This window comes from Parasteatoda tepidariorum, chromosome 5 (assembly GCF_982258835.1).
Source record: "Parasteatoda tepidariorum strain Cologne lab strain chromosome 5, Ptep-v5.0, whole genome shotgun sequence".
Taxonomy (NCBI): Eukaryota; Metazoa; Arthropoda; class Arachnida; order Araneae; family Theridiidae; genus Parasteatoda; species Parasteatoda tepidariorum.
This window is the reverse complement of record NC_141759.1, coordinates 112,977,712-112,996,218: the sequence shown is the minus strand read 5'-3', so window position 1 is coordinate 112,996,218 and position 18,507 is coordinate 112,977,712. Positions and strand designations below refer to the sequence as shown.

At 30.1% G+C, this 18,507-nt stretch overlaps 2 protein-coding genes across 2 annotated transcripts; one reads left to right on the top strand and one right to left on the bottom strand.

The window, feature by feature from the left end:
- Window positions 1–35: 35 nt before the first annotated feature.
- Window positions 36–13,660, bottom strand: LOC107449578 (cell adhesion molecule Dscam1-like). The gene is made up of 4 exons (XM_087164847.1): window positions 13,454–13,660; window positions 12,682–12,963; window positions 10,854–10,973; window positions 36–602 (listed from the first exon to the last, which is right to left on the bottom strand). Exons 1-4 carry the CDS (start codon window positions 13,524–13,526, stop codon window positions 436–438), a joined length of 642 nt encoding a protein of 213 aa, XP_087020973.1. The 5' UTR covers window positions 13,527–13,660; the 3' UTR covers window positions 36–435.
- LOC147810014 (uncharacterized) lies at window positions 5,189–7,192 on the top strand. The gene has a single exon (XM_087164845.1). It carries the CDS (start codon window positions 5,310–5,312, stop codon window positions 7,059–7,061), a length of 1,752 nt encoding a protein of 583 aa, XP_087020971.1. The 5' UTR covers window positions 5,189–5,309; the 3' UTR covers window positions 7,062–7,192.
- Window positions 13,661–18,507: the final 4,847 nt, after the last annotated feature.

Here is an 18,507-nt window from a genome sequence, read left to right as displayed (position 1 = left end):
CGCCACATAACGGATAATAAATAAACTAAAGTGTTAATTCCCCACAAGGATTATATTTCATACATAATAACAGGAAATTATGAGGAAAATGAGTTCATTAAAGTAAACTTTGCATATTGAAAAATGTACACACATATTCATTTATATAAAACTCTTTGAAAACAGCTGCTTCTTACTACAGTTCGACTTTCTAAAAGATAATTCGATAAAAGGGAACAAAACCTATATTTATGCATATGAAAGAAGACGCAAGCATGTATACAACTGTTCGAAAGGGACCGTTCGGTTTATTATAGATTTATAAAAAGCTTCCCTTATCGTCAAAAAACGAAACTACACAAATAATTAAAAAGAATGGTTGTTTACTCAAAATTTATAAATATCTACAGCAAACAAAATATAAATAACTTCGTTGACATAAGAATATTGTCTTTCTCACATCATCTTACCGTGAACTACAACTTTTGTTGATTTTTCGAGATGTTCACCGACACCGTTCTGTACTCTGCAAGTATAAGTACCGGCATCACTTATTTTCGTCTCTTTAAAAGTGAGGCGACCATCCACTGAGTTGATAATCATTGTTTTCATGTGGTTGTTTTCTGGAAAAATAAAAATAAAATTATTTAATTATTTGAGATTTGTGAGTTACATTTTGATATTGATATAGATAGACACACTGATTTAGTCTTAAAAAGTATGTGTATATTATTCTCAAAAGAAATGTCTTACATTACGTAGCAGAACTAAACGTTCTGATTTTTTTTCATTAAGTAGCCTCTGTTAGTTAAAAAATAAATTTATAAACTCAAACATACTCTTATAAAGGATCATTAAATTATGAAAGATGCAGGAAATAAGCATAGTATGGAACATGAACACTGGATTTTAATTTGCAGGAGAGTTTATATATATTGCAAAATGTGTTACGAGGAACACTGTTTAAACCTAACTGAAATTACCCAATACAAACAGCTGAGCATTTCTCATGAAAAGTGTCAATTTATGTCCAAAATTAAATTTCACTACTTTTTTGATAAATAAAACCCCTTAACATTTTTTTCCAAAAAATAGTCATGATTTTGCACTTAATTCATCAAAAAACATTTAATTTAATCATTTTTCACTCACAAGAAAAAAATTTTAAAGTTTCAAATATCAGATCGGTAACATGTCCCACCTAAGGATTTTAAACATGCAAACAAATCATGTGCATTTTATAATATCGTTTTGAAACACTGTTACTAAAACGTATTTCATTTTTAACGCTCTGTTTATATTTTATTCGATTTTTATAAATATCTTCTCGTAATTGGCGAACAGACGCAAAACAGGTGCGTCCCAAGTTCCTCTGTCAGATCGGTAACACGAACATATCAAAGCTATTTTCTGACTCAAAACTTTACTTCCGGCAGAGATACCACGTGATCGGAACAAGGTACGCAAGATGGATGCCGAGATATTTGCCATTTTTCGTTACTGTTCCTGAAATGACAGGTAAGATTTTTTTAAAGTAATTTGATTACATGCGTACTTTTTTGTTGATCAGATCGGTAACGCACCCTGAGATGCGAAAATTTTATCGTTTCAAATGTTATTTTATATCATATACACAGTATTTGACTACAAAACAACAACAACGTGTTTTTACTTTTGGATGAATCAGATTGCCGATGTAAAATGAAGAATACTTTACAAATTCGTCAGATCGGTAACATTTAAAAATGCCCAATTTGTTACCGAAATGACGCCAGCGTTACCGAAATCTCAAATTTTTTTAATTTCTAAAGATATACTTTTTTATACGAATATTTTTGTTCGTAGCAATAAATTTTAATAACATTAGCTTATTAGGTTGTATTTTTTGTATATTTTATACCTTGCAAGGAAGAAAGTAATAAAAAACTGAGACAAATTGATGTTGCATTAACGGGGCCGCGAACGCCAACTGCTACACATTTGGCGTAGAAATTACGTAGTTATAGAGATTTCTATGCACTACGCATCAGGAAACTAAAATTACGCTTTGTCGCAATCGTACGAATGACGAATTGTTTCCAACCCTTTTTTGATCGAACATATTCAATTTTGGGGTTTATCCTGCAGCTCCGATTTTTGATCGATTTCTTCCGATTCCCGGAAATTTAATTCAGGAATTTCCAATCCGTTTGCATCCATTTCATTGTCTAAATTATTCTCTAAAATCATGTTTTTTCTTAAACTAGACAATGCATACATACTATCGTATTTTATTATTTCGTTTCCGATCAATTTATTAAAAAAAATTTGCATTGTGCTCAGAAATTTCAAACCCATCATCTAAATTTGTCCTGCTCCCTGGCTGATTATTCCCCCTCCTCAAAACTTTTTTTTTATTTTAACAGATATTAAAATCTTTAAAACCTTTTCAATGAAAAGAAAAATCTGCCATTATTAACTGGTTTGAAGTGACATTTTGTAATTGTCAAAAAAAAAATCTTAAAATATTTTTTTAATTTAAATTTTTGATTTTTTTTTCAAAGTTCATGTGACATTAAGTCACAGCCTAATTTCTAAATATCCCGTTTTGTTAATCAAAATACTTATTTTTTCGGCTTAATTTATAATTTTATGATACAATTTTTATTGTCTTCATCCTTTTCTTCTCGCCCCTTAACGCGTTAGCGCAATGAGGACATTTTCCCCAGGAAGTTCCTTGCACATTCCTCAGACACTCCTTTTCTTGGAAAAAAAGCTGTCGGCGACCTTTGATGTCAACACATGTTTTTAGTTACTGTACGGTCGCCGTTAGTATTTAATTATGCTTAAATTTAAGGGGTTAGTCAACTCACTTCAGTTCGCTCCTTAAGCTAGATTCTTTTGGCTTTTTAGGAAGTTTAACTTCCACTTCTAGCTATTTCTTTAAATACCGCCCATTTCTGCTTACCAGTATTGGTAAGCAGCGTTTTTGATCATTGTTTATAAATTTTGTCTATAGATAAATTTTGCTTTTGGTGTGTGTTTGTTATACATAGTTGTGGTTAGACTATGTTGCCTATGGTTTCAACATACTTATGTGATCAATTTTTTAGTGAGAAAAATGTCTGTTTTTTTTTTAAGGTGTAATTTCTAACTTAGTTTGCAGGTGTTAAGTTCAATGTTTTTGCCTAGGCGTTTCTATTAATTTAAGTCTTTTTTATTTTAAATCTCTCTAAATCTTACTTGTTAATTTTTGTGCACTTAATTGATCTCACTAATGACTTTGATTTCTGAACCCATGCATAATTCATAGGTTGTATGCTAATTTTTTTGTCGTTTTAACTCGGAATACTAAATTATCAGTCGTATTTGATTGGTCTAAATGTTTTTTTTTCAATAATTGAATTGTACAAAACTTTGTTGTACAAATTTTTTTTCATTCGTTTAAACTCGGAATACCATCAGTCTACAATGTGAGCCTGATTTGTTTTCATTTGTTTGCAATTCTCAAATTTTTTTTAATAAGCATAATTCAGCAAACAAAATCAATTTTTTTTCATTCCTTTTTATAAGGAACCATTTGAGTTAATGAATTACCTCATTTTTTTTCACATTTATTGAGTGAATTATTTATATACTCATTGAGTCACATTTTATCTCTGTAATTTTATTGTCTATGGAGATAATTTTTTTAATGTCAAGTGAACTTTGTTTTGACTATCGGGTAGGTCAAAAGTTTTTTTTTAGCAAAAGTTTTTAGCAAACAATTAAGATTGTTTTTGTTGTTGTTGTTTTTGTAAACAATTAAGATTTGTTGTTGTTTTTTTTCAAACAAATGTTCGTTTTATTTTTTAACATCAGCAGATGGTTTGTTAAATTGGATTATAGTAGAGCATGACATCGAAGGGGGGACAGCCACAAAAAAAACAACTATAAACATCAGCACACTAACTTCTGGCACATGATTGAAAATGATAGGCCATCAGTGGAGGACTATGGACCGCTTCTTCAAATCACATTTGGCATTTTCATACCAAACTTTCGAGATGTAACCAAGACTCATGGAACGCGGGAGTGGGATGCCGCTGGAGTCATCATTTCAAAACATCTGCATGGCGAAGAAAGGATTTCATGACGGCCGAGTTCGACAGCTCACAAGCACCCATGGGGGGGTGTAAGAAAAGGATGTGTAACATCTCCGTCATGTATTCAAACAGACAAAAAAACTCCGTCTCTCCAAAGAGAGGAGGGGGTGAAAATTAAAAATCCCTGTTAAGGGATCGTAAGTTTGTGTTCACAAAAATTTCGAATGCTGCTCGCTCCCAGAAATGGGCGGTATTTAAAGAAATAGCTAGAAGTGGAAGTTAAACTTCCTAAAAAGCCAAAAGAATCTAGCTTAAGGAGCGAACTGAAGTGAGTTGACTAACCCCTTAAATTTAAGCATAATTAAATACTAACGGCGACCGTACAGTAACTAAAAACATGTGTTGACATCAAAGGTCGCCGACAGCTTTTTTTCCAAGAAAAGGAGTGTCTGAGGAATGTGCAAGGAACTTCCTGGGGAAAATGTCCTCATTGCGCTAACGCGTTAAGGGGCGAGAAGAAAAGGATGAAGACAATAAAAATTGTATCATAAAATTAAAAATTAAGCCGAAAAAATAAGTATTTTGATTAACAAAACGGGATATTTAGAAATTAGGCTGTGACTTAATGTCACAGTTAAGCAGCTGTGTGAAATACATATTTTCCTATTTACAGTGTCAAGAGAAGTTTAAACTTACTCTTTGTCGTGGAGATGTCTAAGAAAATCTCAAAAAAGAAGCTTAGTGAAAAAGAAATGGATGAAAAACGTAAAAAATGTCGTGAACGTGTTAGAAAACACAGAGCAAAAATGACAGAAGAAAAGAAAGCTGAAAAAAAAAGCAAAGGATCGAGAATACAAACAAAAAATGAAAGAGGCTGGAGTTATCAAAAATATAAATGAATTATCAAATAGACAGAAGCGGAGACAGTGGAAAAAAGACTCTCGCAACTACAGAAGAAAACAAATTATGAAGAAAGAAGAAATAGTAAAAGAATCAACAACACTTGGAAGAAAAGGATCCCCAAAGGTACCAGCTGGGAGAAAAGTGGCCAAACGTACTTATATGAAAATGAGAAGAGATATTCAATCAATGAAAACTAAAGTAAACAAAAAAGATAAAAAGATTGAAACTTTAAGGAAACAAGTTTATCGCCTCTAAAACAAAAAAAATGTGGACCTTTCCCCTCGTAAGCAAGTGAAGAAGATTGTAGGTAGAAAGAAAGTTTCACCTGCTATTAGGAAAAATTTACTTCTAAGTTATGCTCTTATGTCAGGCCTGTCAGATAAAAAGAAAAAAACCTGTCAAAATGAGAAGGAGAGACGAATGTTCAATCATATAATTTCCCTTAAAATTATTAAGAAATATAGAATGATTGGCCATCTGAAAAATATTATATCTTACCAAGAGTTCAGAAAAGGTTTAAAAATGAAAAACGTCTACTTCAAACGATCCAACAGAAATCAAAAAGAACGACTTAAACTGCAACAATCAGTGCACAAGTTTTTGGAGGAGGATATAAATAGTTGCATGGCACCTGGTGCAAAAGACTGCATTACAAGAAACAAAGTAAAACACCAAAAGAGATACCTAAGAAACACAATGCAGAATTTGCGTAAAATGTTTCTGGAAAGAAATAATACAAAGATTAGCTATTCAACTTTTTGCAGATTAAAACCCTTTTGGATACTCAAACCAAAGGTAACCAGTCGGGATACTTGTTTATGCACAAAGCATGCAAATTTTGAATTTCTTTCGATGAAACTAAATTACCACCAACTTATAAAAGAAAGACAAGCGGAAGAATTATGCACCAAAGTTTGCTGCGATGAAAAAAACAAGGACTGTATGGAGAGAAACTGTAGTAGGTGTAAAAACAAGACTCTCCCGGTAACCTTAATCGGAACTTCATTAAAGAAGGAAGATGAGACATTTTATTACCAGTGGGTTAAAAAAAGAAAGAAGATAAAAGATAAGAATGGGAAGGACAAAGTAATTACAATTACAATTAAAGATAAAATTGTCTGCACAGTTGGAGAGTTAATCAGTAAAGCAAATATTCAAATTGAACCTTTTTTGAAGCACGTGTTTATCATGAGACATCAGTTTAATGCTGTCAAAAAAATAAAAGGTTCTCTCAATGCAAATGAAGTAATCGTTTTAATTGACTTTTCTCAAAATTATGCTTGTAAATTTGAATCGGAGATTCAGACCATGCACTTTGGTTCTAATAAGCCTCAGGTTACATTACACACAGGTGTTTTGTATCACAATGATGTACAACACTGTCATTATGATCCATCCAAGCTTGAGCAGGTTATATCTTTCTGTTCAGTTTCACCCTCCCTCCGTCATGATCCAAGTGCAATTTGGGCCCACCTCCAACCTGTATTAAAGTTAATAAATGAATATCTGCCTAGTGTGGATACTATACACTTTCAAAGTGATGGACCAACTCCACAATACAGAAACAAATGCAACTTTTTTCTTCCAACTTATTTTGCCTCAGCATTTGCTTTTAAGGAGGTCACATGGAATTTCTCGGCAGCTGGGCATGGGAAGGGTGCAGCAGATGGTGTTGGTGGATCAATTAAAAATATTGCTGATCATGTTGTAGCTTGTGGATCTGATATACCAAACTCCAGTGAACTGCTTAAGGTCTTGAGAGAAAAAGAATTGAAAGTTAAGATCTTCGAAATTACAGAGGAAGATATTAAAAAAATAGATAGCTTTGTCAACATTTTATTGAAACCAATTCCAAACACAATGAAATTACATCAAGTTACTTGGAGTCACACGAAACCTAAAGACTTATCCCTAAGATTACTCAGTTGCTTCAGCTGCATGGGAGATGAAATTTGTAAGCATTTTGCACCTAGTCCTGCCACATTTACATTTCCTGAAGAAAATGTTCTTCACCAAAAAATTGAAAAGAAATCTACAAATATAGCTGTAGGTGATTGGCTAGCTGTTATTTATGACAATTTTTGGTATCCTGGTAAGTTTCAATTGAAGTTTTAACTAAGTGAAATTATTCAAAGCTCTTTAATTAAATTAATGAATATGTAAATCTTTTGTCTAGGTTCAGTAGAAGAAATTCAAGAAGATGGTTTTGTGCTGTCATTTATGCATTGTTCTGGAGATAAATTTCATTGGCCATCACCCGAGGAAAAATTTACAGTTCCTGAAAATGAAATTATGTGTATAATATCTGATGCACCACAACCGATCTCTAGACGCCATTTCATTATTCAAAATAAAAAAAAATATGATGACATATTGATTAACATTTTAAATTCATAATGTAAAAGTCATTGATCATGAAATAAAGTAAATGTGTTTATTTTGCTTTGTTTTTACAATCATGTTTTTTTTATGACTCAATCTTTTTCTTCTTTTTTTTAAGAAATGTATTTTTTAAAATTCAATTTGATTTTTTAAAAAATATTTTACATATAAAAATCATTTTATACATATAAAAAAGTTTTAATATCACTTCTAATGAATACTGATGTATCAACATCAGATCCGTAACGCAAAGCATCAGAACTGTAACAGCTTAAAAAGTGACCCCCCTAGGGAGGGGGTACATGACTTTCTTCACCTTACCCCTGTTGTTTTCTTGTATTAACATCCAATTTTAAGTTGAAATGCACCATTATCTTTCTCCTATAAATTTTTTTTAAAATGTGTAAATTAGACTATTAAATTGACACTTTCTGTGATAAATGCTCAGCTGCTAAACATTTAATTTTTTTGAGAATTCAATTTGATGTACTTCGAAATGTAACGCTTTACTTGCGTTTGAACTGAACTTATTGAAATTAACTTCTTAATAAATAGGCTCTAAGTTTTACATAATTCCTAATAAATTTGTCGTTATTTTATCATTTCATGTCAAGTATGAACAATACAATATGCAAATAAAACAAAGATGGATTTTGTCTTTTAATGACATTTTTACAACTGATATTAGGTATTTTTTTGGACAATTAAATTTGTAATCATGTTTAGAATTAAAATATTCTCAAGTGTAATATAAAATTATTAGTTTTATTTAGGCCATTGCAAAGTTGCATTAAATATTAGAATAACTGAAATATTATTTTACAATCATAATTTTAATTAAAAATAAATTTATAAAATGTGCATCTGTGTAAATAGTAAAGATATATACAGTGCTCCAAAAAAGAACGAAACACTCCGAATAATTTTTATCAGATTTGTTTGTTCTAGGACTAATGGTTCAAGGGGGTGACCTCAATTATGTGAAAGATTTTATAAAATCAGACACAGAAACTCTTTTAATAAAGATGATTTTTTTTCAAGGATTTATCTTTGTTGAACCTCAAAATATAGCTCCGAAAATATGGTCTCAATAGTTTGTTCAGAGAGATTTCGGAAGCTGGATTTCTTTTTATGTATTTCGTATTAGCTTGAGATCGTTTAAGTTAAAAATCACATAAATCGTCAATACACTGATAATTCCTTGCAAAAATTTTCTATGATTTTATTTAATAATAGTCGAATTGTTAGGTACATAAATTTTTACAACATTTTAATGAATGTAATTTTATAAGGTAACAAACAGAATGTAAACAAAATCGGTCGAATAGCTCCAAAGAAATCGAATTATAAATGTACAACTTCATTAAAATTCCTTTTTTCAGGAACTATTTGACCAATTTCAACCAATTATATATTTTCCGTTATGAAATTTATATTGCAACTTAATTTTTTCACCATTAAAAATAATAAATAATTATTAAAACATTCCTTAAATGGAATTATCTTTTTGTGAATGAATTATTTATAATTGTGTACAAGAAATTTTCCATTAGTTCAAAAAGTTGTCTAGTTATGATGAAATACAAAAGAAAGTAAAATTAATATTAAGGGGTTTCGTCTACTCTACAGTCCAAAATAATGAGACCCTATCACCAATTCAAATAATAATTTTTTAAGCAGAAAAAATCTCTACAAAATACCAGAAGAGCCACTTCAAACTGCAATAACCTTCAAACAAAGTAAAATTTTGAAGAAAAAACAATTGATTAAATTTCATAAGTAAAATTGGTTCTTTCAGAACGTGAAGATTCAACTTCATAATTGCATTTAACGGGCTGTAAATCGGGCTCTTCTTAGAAGTTTAACGCTTGATAATTCCTGAACTCTTCCTTTTTTCATACATTTCTCATACAGTCTGTTCATTTTTCTACGCACCCTCTCAATTTCAAGTTTCTAAATTTTGTAGTTTTTGTGTTTAAAATGAAATATAACGAGAAAGAAAATAGAAAAAAAATTCGAAAATTTGAAAAGAAAACATCAAGAAGAGAAAAAAAAAATTTGATAACTTTTGTGATAACTTTGAACCAAAGTAGAGTTTAATAAAGAAAAATATCAAAATAAATTCATAAGCAAAACTGACTCTTTTATATTGTCAAATTTTAACACTATGGCTACTTTTTTTGGACTGTCAAGGTATTTCTGCGACATGCATAGTATTTTCGAACACAAATTTAACAATAGATAATTCTCGAACTGATAATCCATTCCATCGCACTCTTTACAGTTTTCTACACACTTTCAGAATTCAAGTTTCGAAGTTTGATAGTTTTAGTGCAGCAAAGCAAAATGTAACGTAAAGTTGAAATCTCAAAACAGCGGCGGCGCTTACATTTTTTGTAATGTTGAGCAACAAAAAAAAACTTTAATTCCTAAGCTATTGCTACTACGTTTCTGTCCTGTTTTAATCTCAACACTAAGAACAGTGATCTGTTTACAAGACTTCCTTCACCGCGTAAATCAACTGCACGAACATTTCTCTGCACGAATTATTCCTACAATTGAATCATGATTTCCATTGTTCTTTTAGTTAAGCTCGACATGAAAAGGTAACGGTATTTAATTTTATTTTTACAACCGTCGCTGAACAGCCGACCCAATTGTTTTGGCTTGTAGCCTTGTAATTTTGAACCTAATCCAGAAGACAAGAGGAGCTCCTGAATCAAGTATTATAGGGGAAATTTGATTTCGTTGAGGACTTTCTGATGGACTAGCCCGTATTTGCGTTACATGGAGAGGAAAACTACAAAAACCTCTCACGGTTAGCCTAATGGCAAGGGGACTCGAACCCATGATCCATCTACCTCTGAGGATATTTCATGTCAGTGTTCGGTGCAAGCCAGATGCGGAATCTGTATCGACTGGGATTAGAACCCAATTCGCTGCATTGTAAGGCGAACTCTCTATCCCCTTAGCGGCACTTTGCAAATCATTATTAGAAAAAGAAACGAAACATTTAGCTTAAGTCACATAATTTGGGATCGCGGTTTACTTTTAAAGAATGTTTAATAAGTGAATTTAGTCGCCAAATAAATTCGGCAGAAATTCATCGGCAATTAAATAGACGTAAAGAAATCAACAGGAATCATTTTCAGAATATTTTATTAACATACGTGAAGTCGGGAGTAATTTAAAAGCCCCGATTGAAGAATATTCTTCAGAGACGTGGTGGTTCAGGGAATGGAGTGCTTACCTCCCAATGATTTGAACTGGGTCAAAATCCGGCAATGTCTGGTTATCTCGAATGCCGCACCCGTCTTACACCAACCGCAGCGCTGACGTAAAATATTTTCTGTGGTAGATGGATCATAGAGTCCTCTAGACGTCACTCTAACCATGAGAGTTTTTCGTCAGCACTGGTCGGTGCGAGCCATTTGCGAAATTTATATCGACCAGAAAGTTACAGTATATAAGTAATGGTATGTAGGTATATTAATAAACAATGCTATGTGAGGGGTGGCCACATACCTACAATCTTTGTCCATGTGTAGTGAGGTTGAGGAGATCCACTGGCAACACAAATTACGTGAACTTCGGAGCCTTCAGTAACTTCAACATCGAATGGTTCTTTTAACCAACGCAGGGGTGCTGAAAATGGAATTAAAAAACACGAAAAGTCACAATTAAGCTTATTAAAATAAATAATTCTTTAAACTATACAAACTTTATGTTAAGAATGTTAAGCAAAGCGATGTAAAAGCATAATACATTCCTTATTTTTCAAATAAGCTAGTTTGAAAATTCTAGAAAAATTTACATGACTAAAATTTTTAAAGCAAAACTCATTTTTACCATTGAGGAAAATTTCACTCTATTTATAAAAAATAATTTTAAATTTTTTTTAACAAGATAATTAAATAAGGTGTTAGTTTTTCTATAAAAAAAACTGCTTTCCAAAAAGAAAAGAACTAAATTGAAATGATTTGGAACGAAATTGTAGTGCATGAATTTTGAAAGCTTTATAATCATTATCTTTTTAAACAGTGTTTTTAACGTTTGTGAAGTAAAGAAAACAAACTGTTTAATCAAAAAAGGAAATTAATTTACAATTTCATAAAAGACAAAATAAGTAAGTAATATTGAAAATAATAAATCAGAATATAAAAGCGCTTAAAGCAGCTGATTCCAAATTTGTTTTATTATAATTTATAAAATCAAAAATACAATTCCAGCAGAAAACAGCAGAAATTTTAAAATATGTGTGTTAGTAGGACACTACTTCATCAGGGGTAGTGAAGTGCTTTCCCACTTAGTGCTGTACTACTTATATCTTAAAAGTTTTGTTGTTTTCTGCTGGAATTGTATTTCTGATTTTATAAATTGAAAACAGACTGTTTTCATAGTGGCAAAATAGTGATGCATACTCACATTTAAAACAATTTTTAAATGTAAGTAAGACTTTAAATAATATTTCCACAGATAAAGAAATAAATTCATTATATCTGCATCCCTTTTTCAAAATCGAAATTTCAAATATTCAAACATTCATAAGTTGATTGTTAAGTAATAACTGGGTGCATTTTTCTCTAAAAACCTCAAATAAAATTTCAAGAGTCCTATGATTTATTTTAAATGGAAAAAAAACTAGAAATTAAAGGAAAGAAAGGTTTTAAATTTTACTGATATGGAAACAAAATATCTATAATTTGTATCGCAATTGAGGATGAAGATTTATTTGTCAAACAAAACAAAAATATTTTGATTTTGAAAAATATTTGTTTAAGAAAATAAATCAAGTGAAAAAATAATAAATACTTTGAATATTCCTAAATCCATAGCTTCCAAACATTTCCGAAATTCTGAAAATTTTTATTATTCAACTAAGAGTGAAATTCCTTTAATTTCTAATATCCATTTAATAATTTTTGTTAGAATGTTATTTAAATCTATTGTATATAAGTATTTTTATACACTTGAAAGTACCGGTATTTATTAATTATTCTCTTAAAAAGTTATTGAATTTCAAAACATTTATTTATATAATCATTAAATAATCTGTGTTACTTACTCCACAAACGTTTTACTTGATAGTTGGGAGATATATTGCTTTTCATAATATGTTCCTTTTCAGAGAAAATAGAAGGACTCATTAAACATTGATTTAGATTCAAATTAAATTTTTTTCTTACGTTTTTATGAGTTTACTAAAAGGACATTACATAGTGTTATTTACTGATTATAAAGTTTTTCTCACGCGAAAAACTGTTTAAAAAATAAACATCCGAAACGAATAGCTATCAACTAAAGGCCAAAGAAAAAAATTATCTATTAAAATGTTGTAAAAAGAATATAATACCTTCAACAACAAGAGTTGCTGATGCAGTGTCATTTCCAAATGCGTTTTTAGCAATGCAAGAGTAATTTCCAGCATCATCCAAGCTGACTGGCTCTATGGTGAGAATGCTGGCATCATTCAAGCTTGAAACTTTAAAGTTGGAAAAATCAGAAATAATTTTTTTGCGATTTTTAAACCATGAAAACTTTATGGGAGTTGTACCGCCACTTACGCAGCCAACAGATGCTTTGCCGCTAACATATATCTTTGAGGCAAAATTCATTGGAATTATTCTTGGTGGTTCTAAAATAAATGATTTATAAAAAATAATTAATGAACAGGAATTTTTATTCTTTGAGTAAATTTTAATACAAATTCATTATATTTCACAATTGCTTTTAAATTCTTATGAAATAAAATGTATTTTTATATTAGTCATAAAGCTCTTTTTTCTATTAGATATATGTTAGGAGAAATACATATATTGTATACATAAAATATTTAATAAATGATATAAGATTAAATAAAATCTAGAGAATTATTTGGTAAAATAATGAAAATTCAAATAATGTAGTATAATTAGAGTTATATTGCTATTTTAAGAATACACCCGATTCAATTGCAATCCATAAATTAAACAATGCAACTTTCGAAAAATTAAGATTAACGTTAACAAACCTCCATAGCATCTTTTTTCAAAAGGTTGCTTTAAAAACTGTTAAAGCGGTTTACATTTATTTTGATTTAAAAATGAAGTCACGCTCACATATACATAAGAAAAATGTAGGCTTACCTTTGCAATTTGTTTCTGTGTAAGCGAGAATGAAGAAAAAACACACACAGCACAAATATTTCTGCTTCATCATAAAGGTTCAATCATACCACATTCATACATTGAAATCCATCTAGAACTGAAATTTTGAGATAGCTGCTATGAATACATCTTAATCCCGAAACATATTATTAATGCACTTTCGTGCAAATCAAAATTGCTTGATGTGACAGCAAAGCAGATAGCTAGCGCCACATAACGGATAATAAATAAACTAAATATAACAATTCACTAATCAACAATACGTGAGAGTGAAACAAAATAATTTAAGTTGCTAAAGTTCAGCATAATTAAGTTTTGTGTAAAAAATTATACACAGGTATTCATTTGTATTGAACAACATTTAAAGAATGAATTTTATCTGTTTTGTTACCACGTTTCATACTCTGAATAAAGTAATACATCGATGTCAATGAAACAAAATAAGCTCTCATACAATATTTATATATACAAAATCAATTATGAAAATAAGTGTACAACTGTTTAAAATAATGCGTTGTGAGTATTTTTCTTAAATCATGAAATAGCGCTACATATCATAAAAAGAATGGTTGTTTACGTAAAAATTATAAATATCTACAGCAAACAAAATGTAAATAACGTCGCTGATTTAAGAACATTGTATCTTTTGCTTCATCTTACCGTGGACAACAACTTTTGCCGATTTTTCGAGATGTTCGCCGACACCGTTCTGTTCTCTGCAGGTATAAGTACCGGCATCACTTATTTTCGTCTCTTTAAAAGTGAGATGACCCTCCAATGAGTTGATTATAATCCTCTTCTCGTGATTATTATCTGGAAAAAGAAAGTATATTCTAAAAATTAGTAAATAGTAAGAACGTATAGATACACTAAGAGCTTTTTTGTTCTACTTAAGGTAATTATCAAAAAATCTTAAGATGAACCACGAATGAATCAATTTGATGAATGAGAATTCGAGAATTTTCTTTGATATTTAAATTAAATTTTTTATTTTAAAAAATGTGAGCCTCGATGGTTCAGAGGATAGAGCGTTCGCCTTTTAATGCTGTGAACCGGGTTCGAATCTCAATGATGGCTGGCCTATACGAATTCAGCATCCGGCTTGCACCCACCACAGTGCTGACGTGAAATATCCTCAGTGGTAGACAGGTCATGGGTTAGAGTCTTTTTGCCGTCAGGTAAACCGTGAGAGGTTTTCGTGTTTTCCCTTTCCATGTAACGCAAATGCTGGTTAGTTTCAGCAAAAAGTCCACCATGAAGCCAAATTTCTCCCATTACTTGATGCAGGAGTTCCCTTGTGTTTTCGAGTTAAACATTAGGAGTCGTAATCCCAAAAAAGTGGGTCGGCAGTTTAACGATGGTTATAAAATTAAAATATAAATTGTGTAATGCTATATAAAAGGGACCGAGGGTGTGCTGTATTGGTCCTCGTTAAACTGTTTTACCGTAAAGTGCTCGACTTCGCGTGTAGGTCGTTGTGGTACCAAAGCGGGGGTGTCATCCCCTCTCCAGAAAATCAAAATTTTGATGGTATGTTTTCGGATCGTCCTCAGGGATGTTTCACTGACCGTCGCCAATAGCCCATTGTGCAGCTCTAGTGCGACGTAAATAAACTGCTACTACTGCTATATAAGAGGTGGCACATACCTTCTATTTTTGTCCATGTGTAGTGAGGTTGAGGCGATGCACTCGCGACACAAACTAAATGTGCCTCAGAGCCCTCAATAACTTCAACATCGAATGGTTCTTTTAACCATTGTAGGGGAGCTGAAAATAGATAATAAAAATCTTAATCTAAATTTTTAAAAAAAAGAAGCTTAACTAAAATTTAAGTAAGCAGTAAAGTACGGTATGATGAAAGAATACGTTGGTCAACATTCTACCGACCGAACTAAGTAGGGGTCAGAGAACTGGCCTTGCATGGCAAAGGTTCTTTGTTCGAATCCCGAGCAGGGCAGCGATGTTGTTTCATTCTTTGTACTATCTCTCTTTACTGAGGGAGCAACGTTTACCCACCCAATAGGGTGCCCTTGAAAGAGTGGCCAACAAATCTGTCCCATAAATGCCTCAATTGACAAAAGGTTAACACAGGTAGGCATTGGAAACAAAATAAAGAATAAAAGGATTTTAATTGTATGAGAGCAAGATTTCCTAACTTTGAGAGAAGTCTGTATTATTTTAAACGTGAAAGAGTCACAATTAAGCAGTTCAAAATATTTTTCTTATTTTTCCAAATTGCACATTTATTACAGGGTTAAGCAAAAGTTTAGAACACTTTAAGGAAATATACTGTAATTTGATCATTGCACTGCGCTTACATGATCGCAATTAAATTTATTTTTTTAATAAATAATATCCATTTTTTCTATCGAAGGAAATTTCTTTGACAATTCATTAAAAAAATAGTTAGGTAAGATGTAAATTTTTAAACAAAACTTACCGTTCGCGTATTGACAAAACATACCGTAGATTGTAAACGGGTTGGCGAAACTTTCAATTGGCGTTAAACGAACGTTCTCGCAAATCGCCAAACAGCTGTGTGCTTATGTTTTTGCTTCGTTTTTTGGTATCACGTATCTATCATTCACCAAGTTACATATGGGTATGACATTTCAGAGTTTCAAATAAGCTGATCTTCATTAGATTCTTTTGCATTAAATGAAATATAAAGCGTATTTTTTTGTTATAGCTCCGACATAATCGGTTGTATCTGTTGACATAATTGTGTTTATTAGCGTTTTTTAGAAGGTCGTAATAAACCTAAGATAAAAAAATTATATATTATTACCTCCATAATTCTGTATTTTCATAACTTTCATTAAATATATTTCGAGTAGTGAACTTCTTTACCTACTCATCCACTAATTAAATTTAATAATTTCACAATAACCTCTAATCCTTAATAATGAAATGATTATTACAATAAAGTTTGTTTACTTAAAAGATTAAAAAAAAATTATTGTTCAGCAGAGACTTTGTTACTAATTCTATATTCATTAATTAAACTTAATGGTTCTGCTCGATAACCATTTACAATTTTTTTTTTAAATTTTATTTAATTTTGAGTTATTATGGAATTCCTTAAATATTTTTCGACGTAGAGATTATTTAGCAATAATGCAAAAAGCTGAAATTTATAAATGTATAATATTTATAAATGTTTAAGAGAATTTTTAGCAGCTATTTTGTACTAATTATTTTAGTTGAAATGTTCATTATACACAGATTTATAAAAATAAGCGTAAAATTCATTGAACGATTGAGTATTACATTTTAAAATGCAAGTAGAATTCAATAATTATTTCATTTTATAATTGTAAAACGGTAGATAAGTAACTTCGTCATAAAGTTTTACATGATACGAGAATATTATGCGATTGCTTTATAATGAAAGAACAACATTTTAAGTTTTAAACTTTTTGTGGAAAAGAAAAGAAAAAATAGAAATTTTTTTCCTGTCATCGGTTTTAGCGATTAGAGAGTGTTTTATCGTATAAATATTCAGTCAGTACTGTTCCATTTTAAATAGAAATGCATTTTGCTCCGGAAAAAAATTACTTGAATTTGTCAATACAAATTCCCTAATTATTGCAGCAAGAACTTTTAAATTTCTAATCAAACTTTCCTTTATTATAATTTTGTGCAAATAATTATTATTAATAATATAAATGACTATTAAAAGGAAATAATTGAGAATATCCAATTTTAATAAATTAACTGTTTACACAATCAGATTAATAACTTTTTTCATAATTTACAAATAGAGAAAAAGTCTTTTACAGTTTGAAAGCGAAGAGAAAAATAAAGTTGAGATTAAATTTATAAAGTAAGCATTACTCGAAGGAGGTTGAAGTGAGGGCATTAAAATCAAAATTTCAAAAGAAAAAAAAAATCACGTTTTTTTGTACAGTGAGCAGTAAACGAAAAATCTAAAACCAACTTTTGATCTAATGATCAGATGTTTACGTTCTAGGACTCAAACTTTAGATTTAGAATTTCCTTAATTCCCTACTACTATTGTAAGATATTTACTTTTCACCTAACTTGTAAAATTATAAAATTTAGAATTCCTTACAAAATCACTCAGGTGAAGAGATTGTGTTTTATTTAAATATTATTTAGAAAAAATTTTTCTAAAAGTATTTCATTTAAAGTTTTTATCAAACTTTTGTTTTTTATTTAAAGTTGATGATTTTTAAGTTGAAATGAATGCCGCCCTGCTTTTCATATTTCAAATATTATTTCTAAAGAAATGTATAACTTAACATTAAACACCCAGGACTTACAATTGTAAATCAAACAATCACTACATTTATTTATTAAAAAACACTCTTATGACCTGATAATAAATTGATCTAAGTGAGTTTTATAACATGTGAAATGTGAGTTTTATAACATATAATTTATTTAAACTCAGCACATACATCTAACCTTTGTTGTCGCCAATGTCTCAATTTTAAAATATAGTTTTTCTTTTATAAATTTTCTGATATTTTCATATGAAGGATAGTAGTATTAAGTTCGAGAATTAAAAATTTGTGCCCCAAAGAGTTGTTAAAAATTATAATTATTATTAATATTTGACAACAGGAAATTTTTAATAGAATGTTGACATTTTTTTTAATTATGTTATTTTTTTAATTATGTTATTTTTTAATTATGTTATTTTTTTAATTATGTTATTTTTTAATTATGTTATTTTTAAATTATATTTTTAATTACCAAACTCATATAACAGTATTTAGGAATCTATAAATTTATGTTACGTATGATCTTTGCAGAATAACCTGTACACAATATATGTAAATAAAATATATTTTTAAAATTGTGCATTTTCTATTATTTGCATTTATTATTCTTATATTGAAAGAGTATCAAGTTATCTATGACCTCCATAATGAATGAAGTATTTACCGACTTTTATATATATTAAGGAATTGAATCAATTTTTCACAAAGTTTAAGATCTCATCGCATTGCAAAAAAAAGTTATTTAATAAAATTATGCAAACAAAGTAGTTTAATATATTTTTT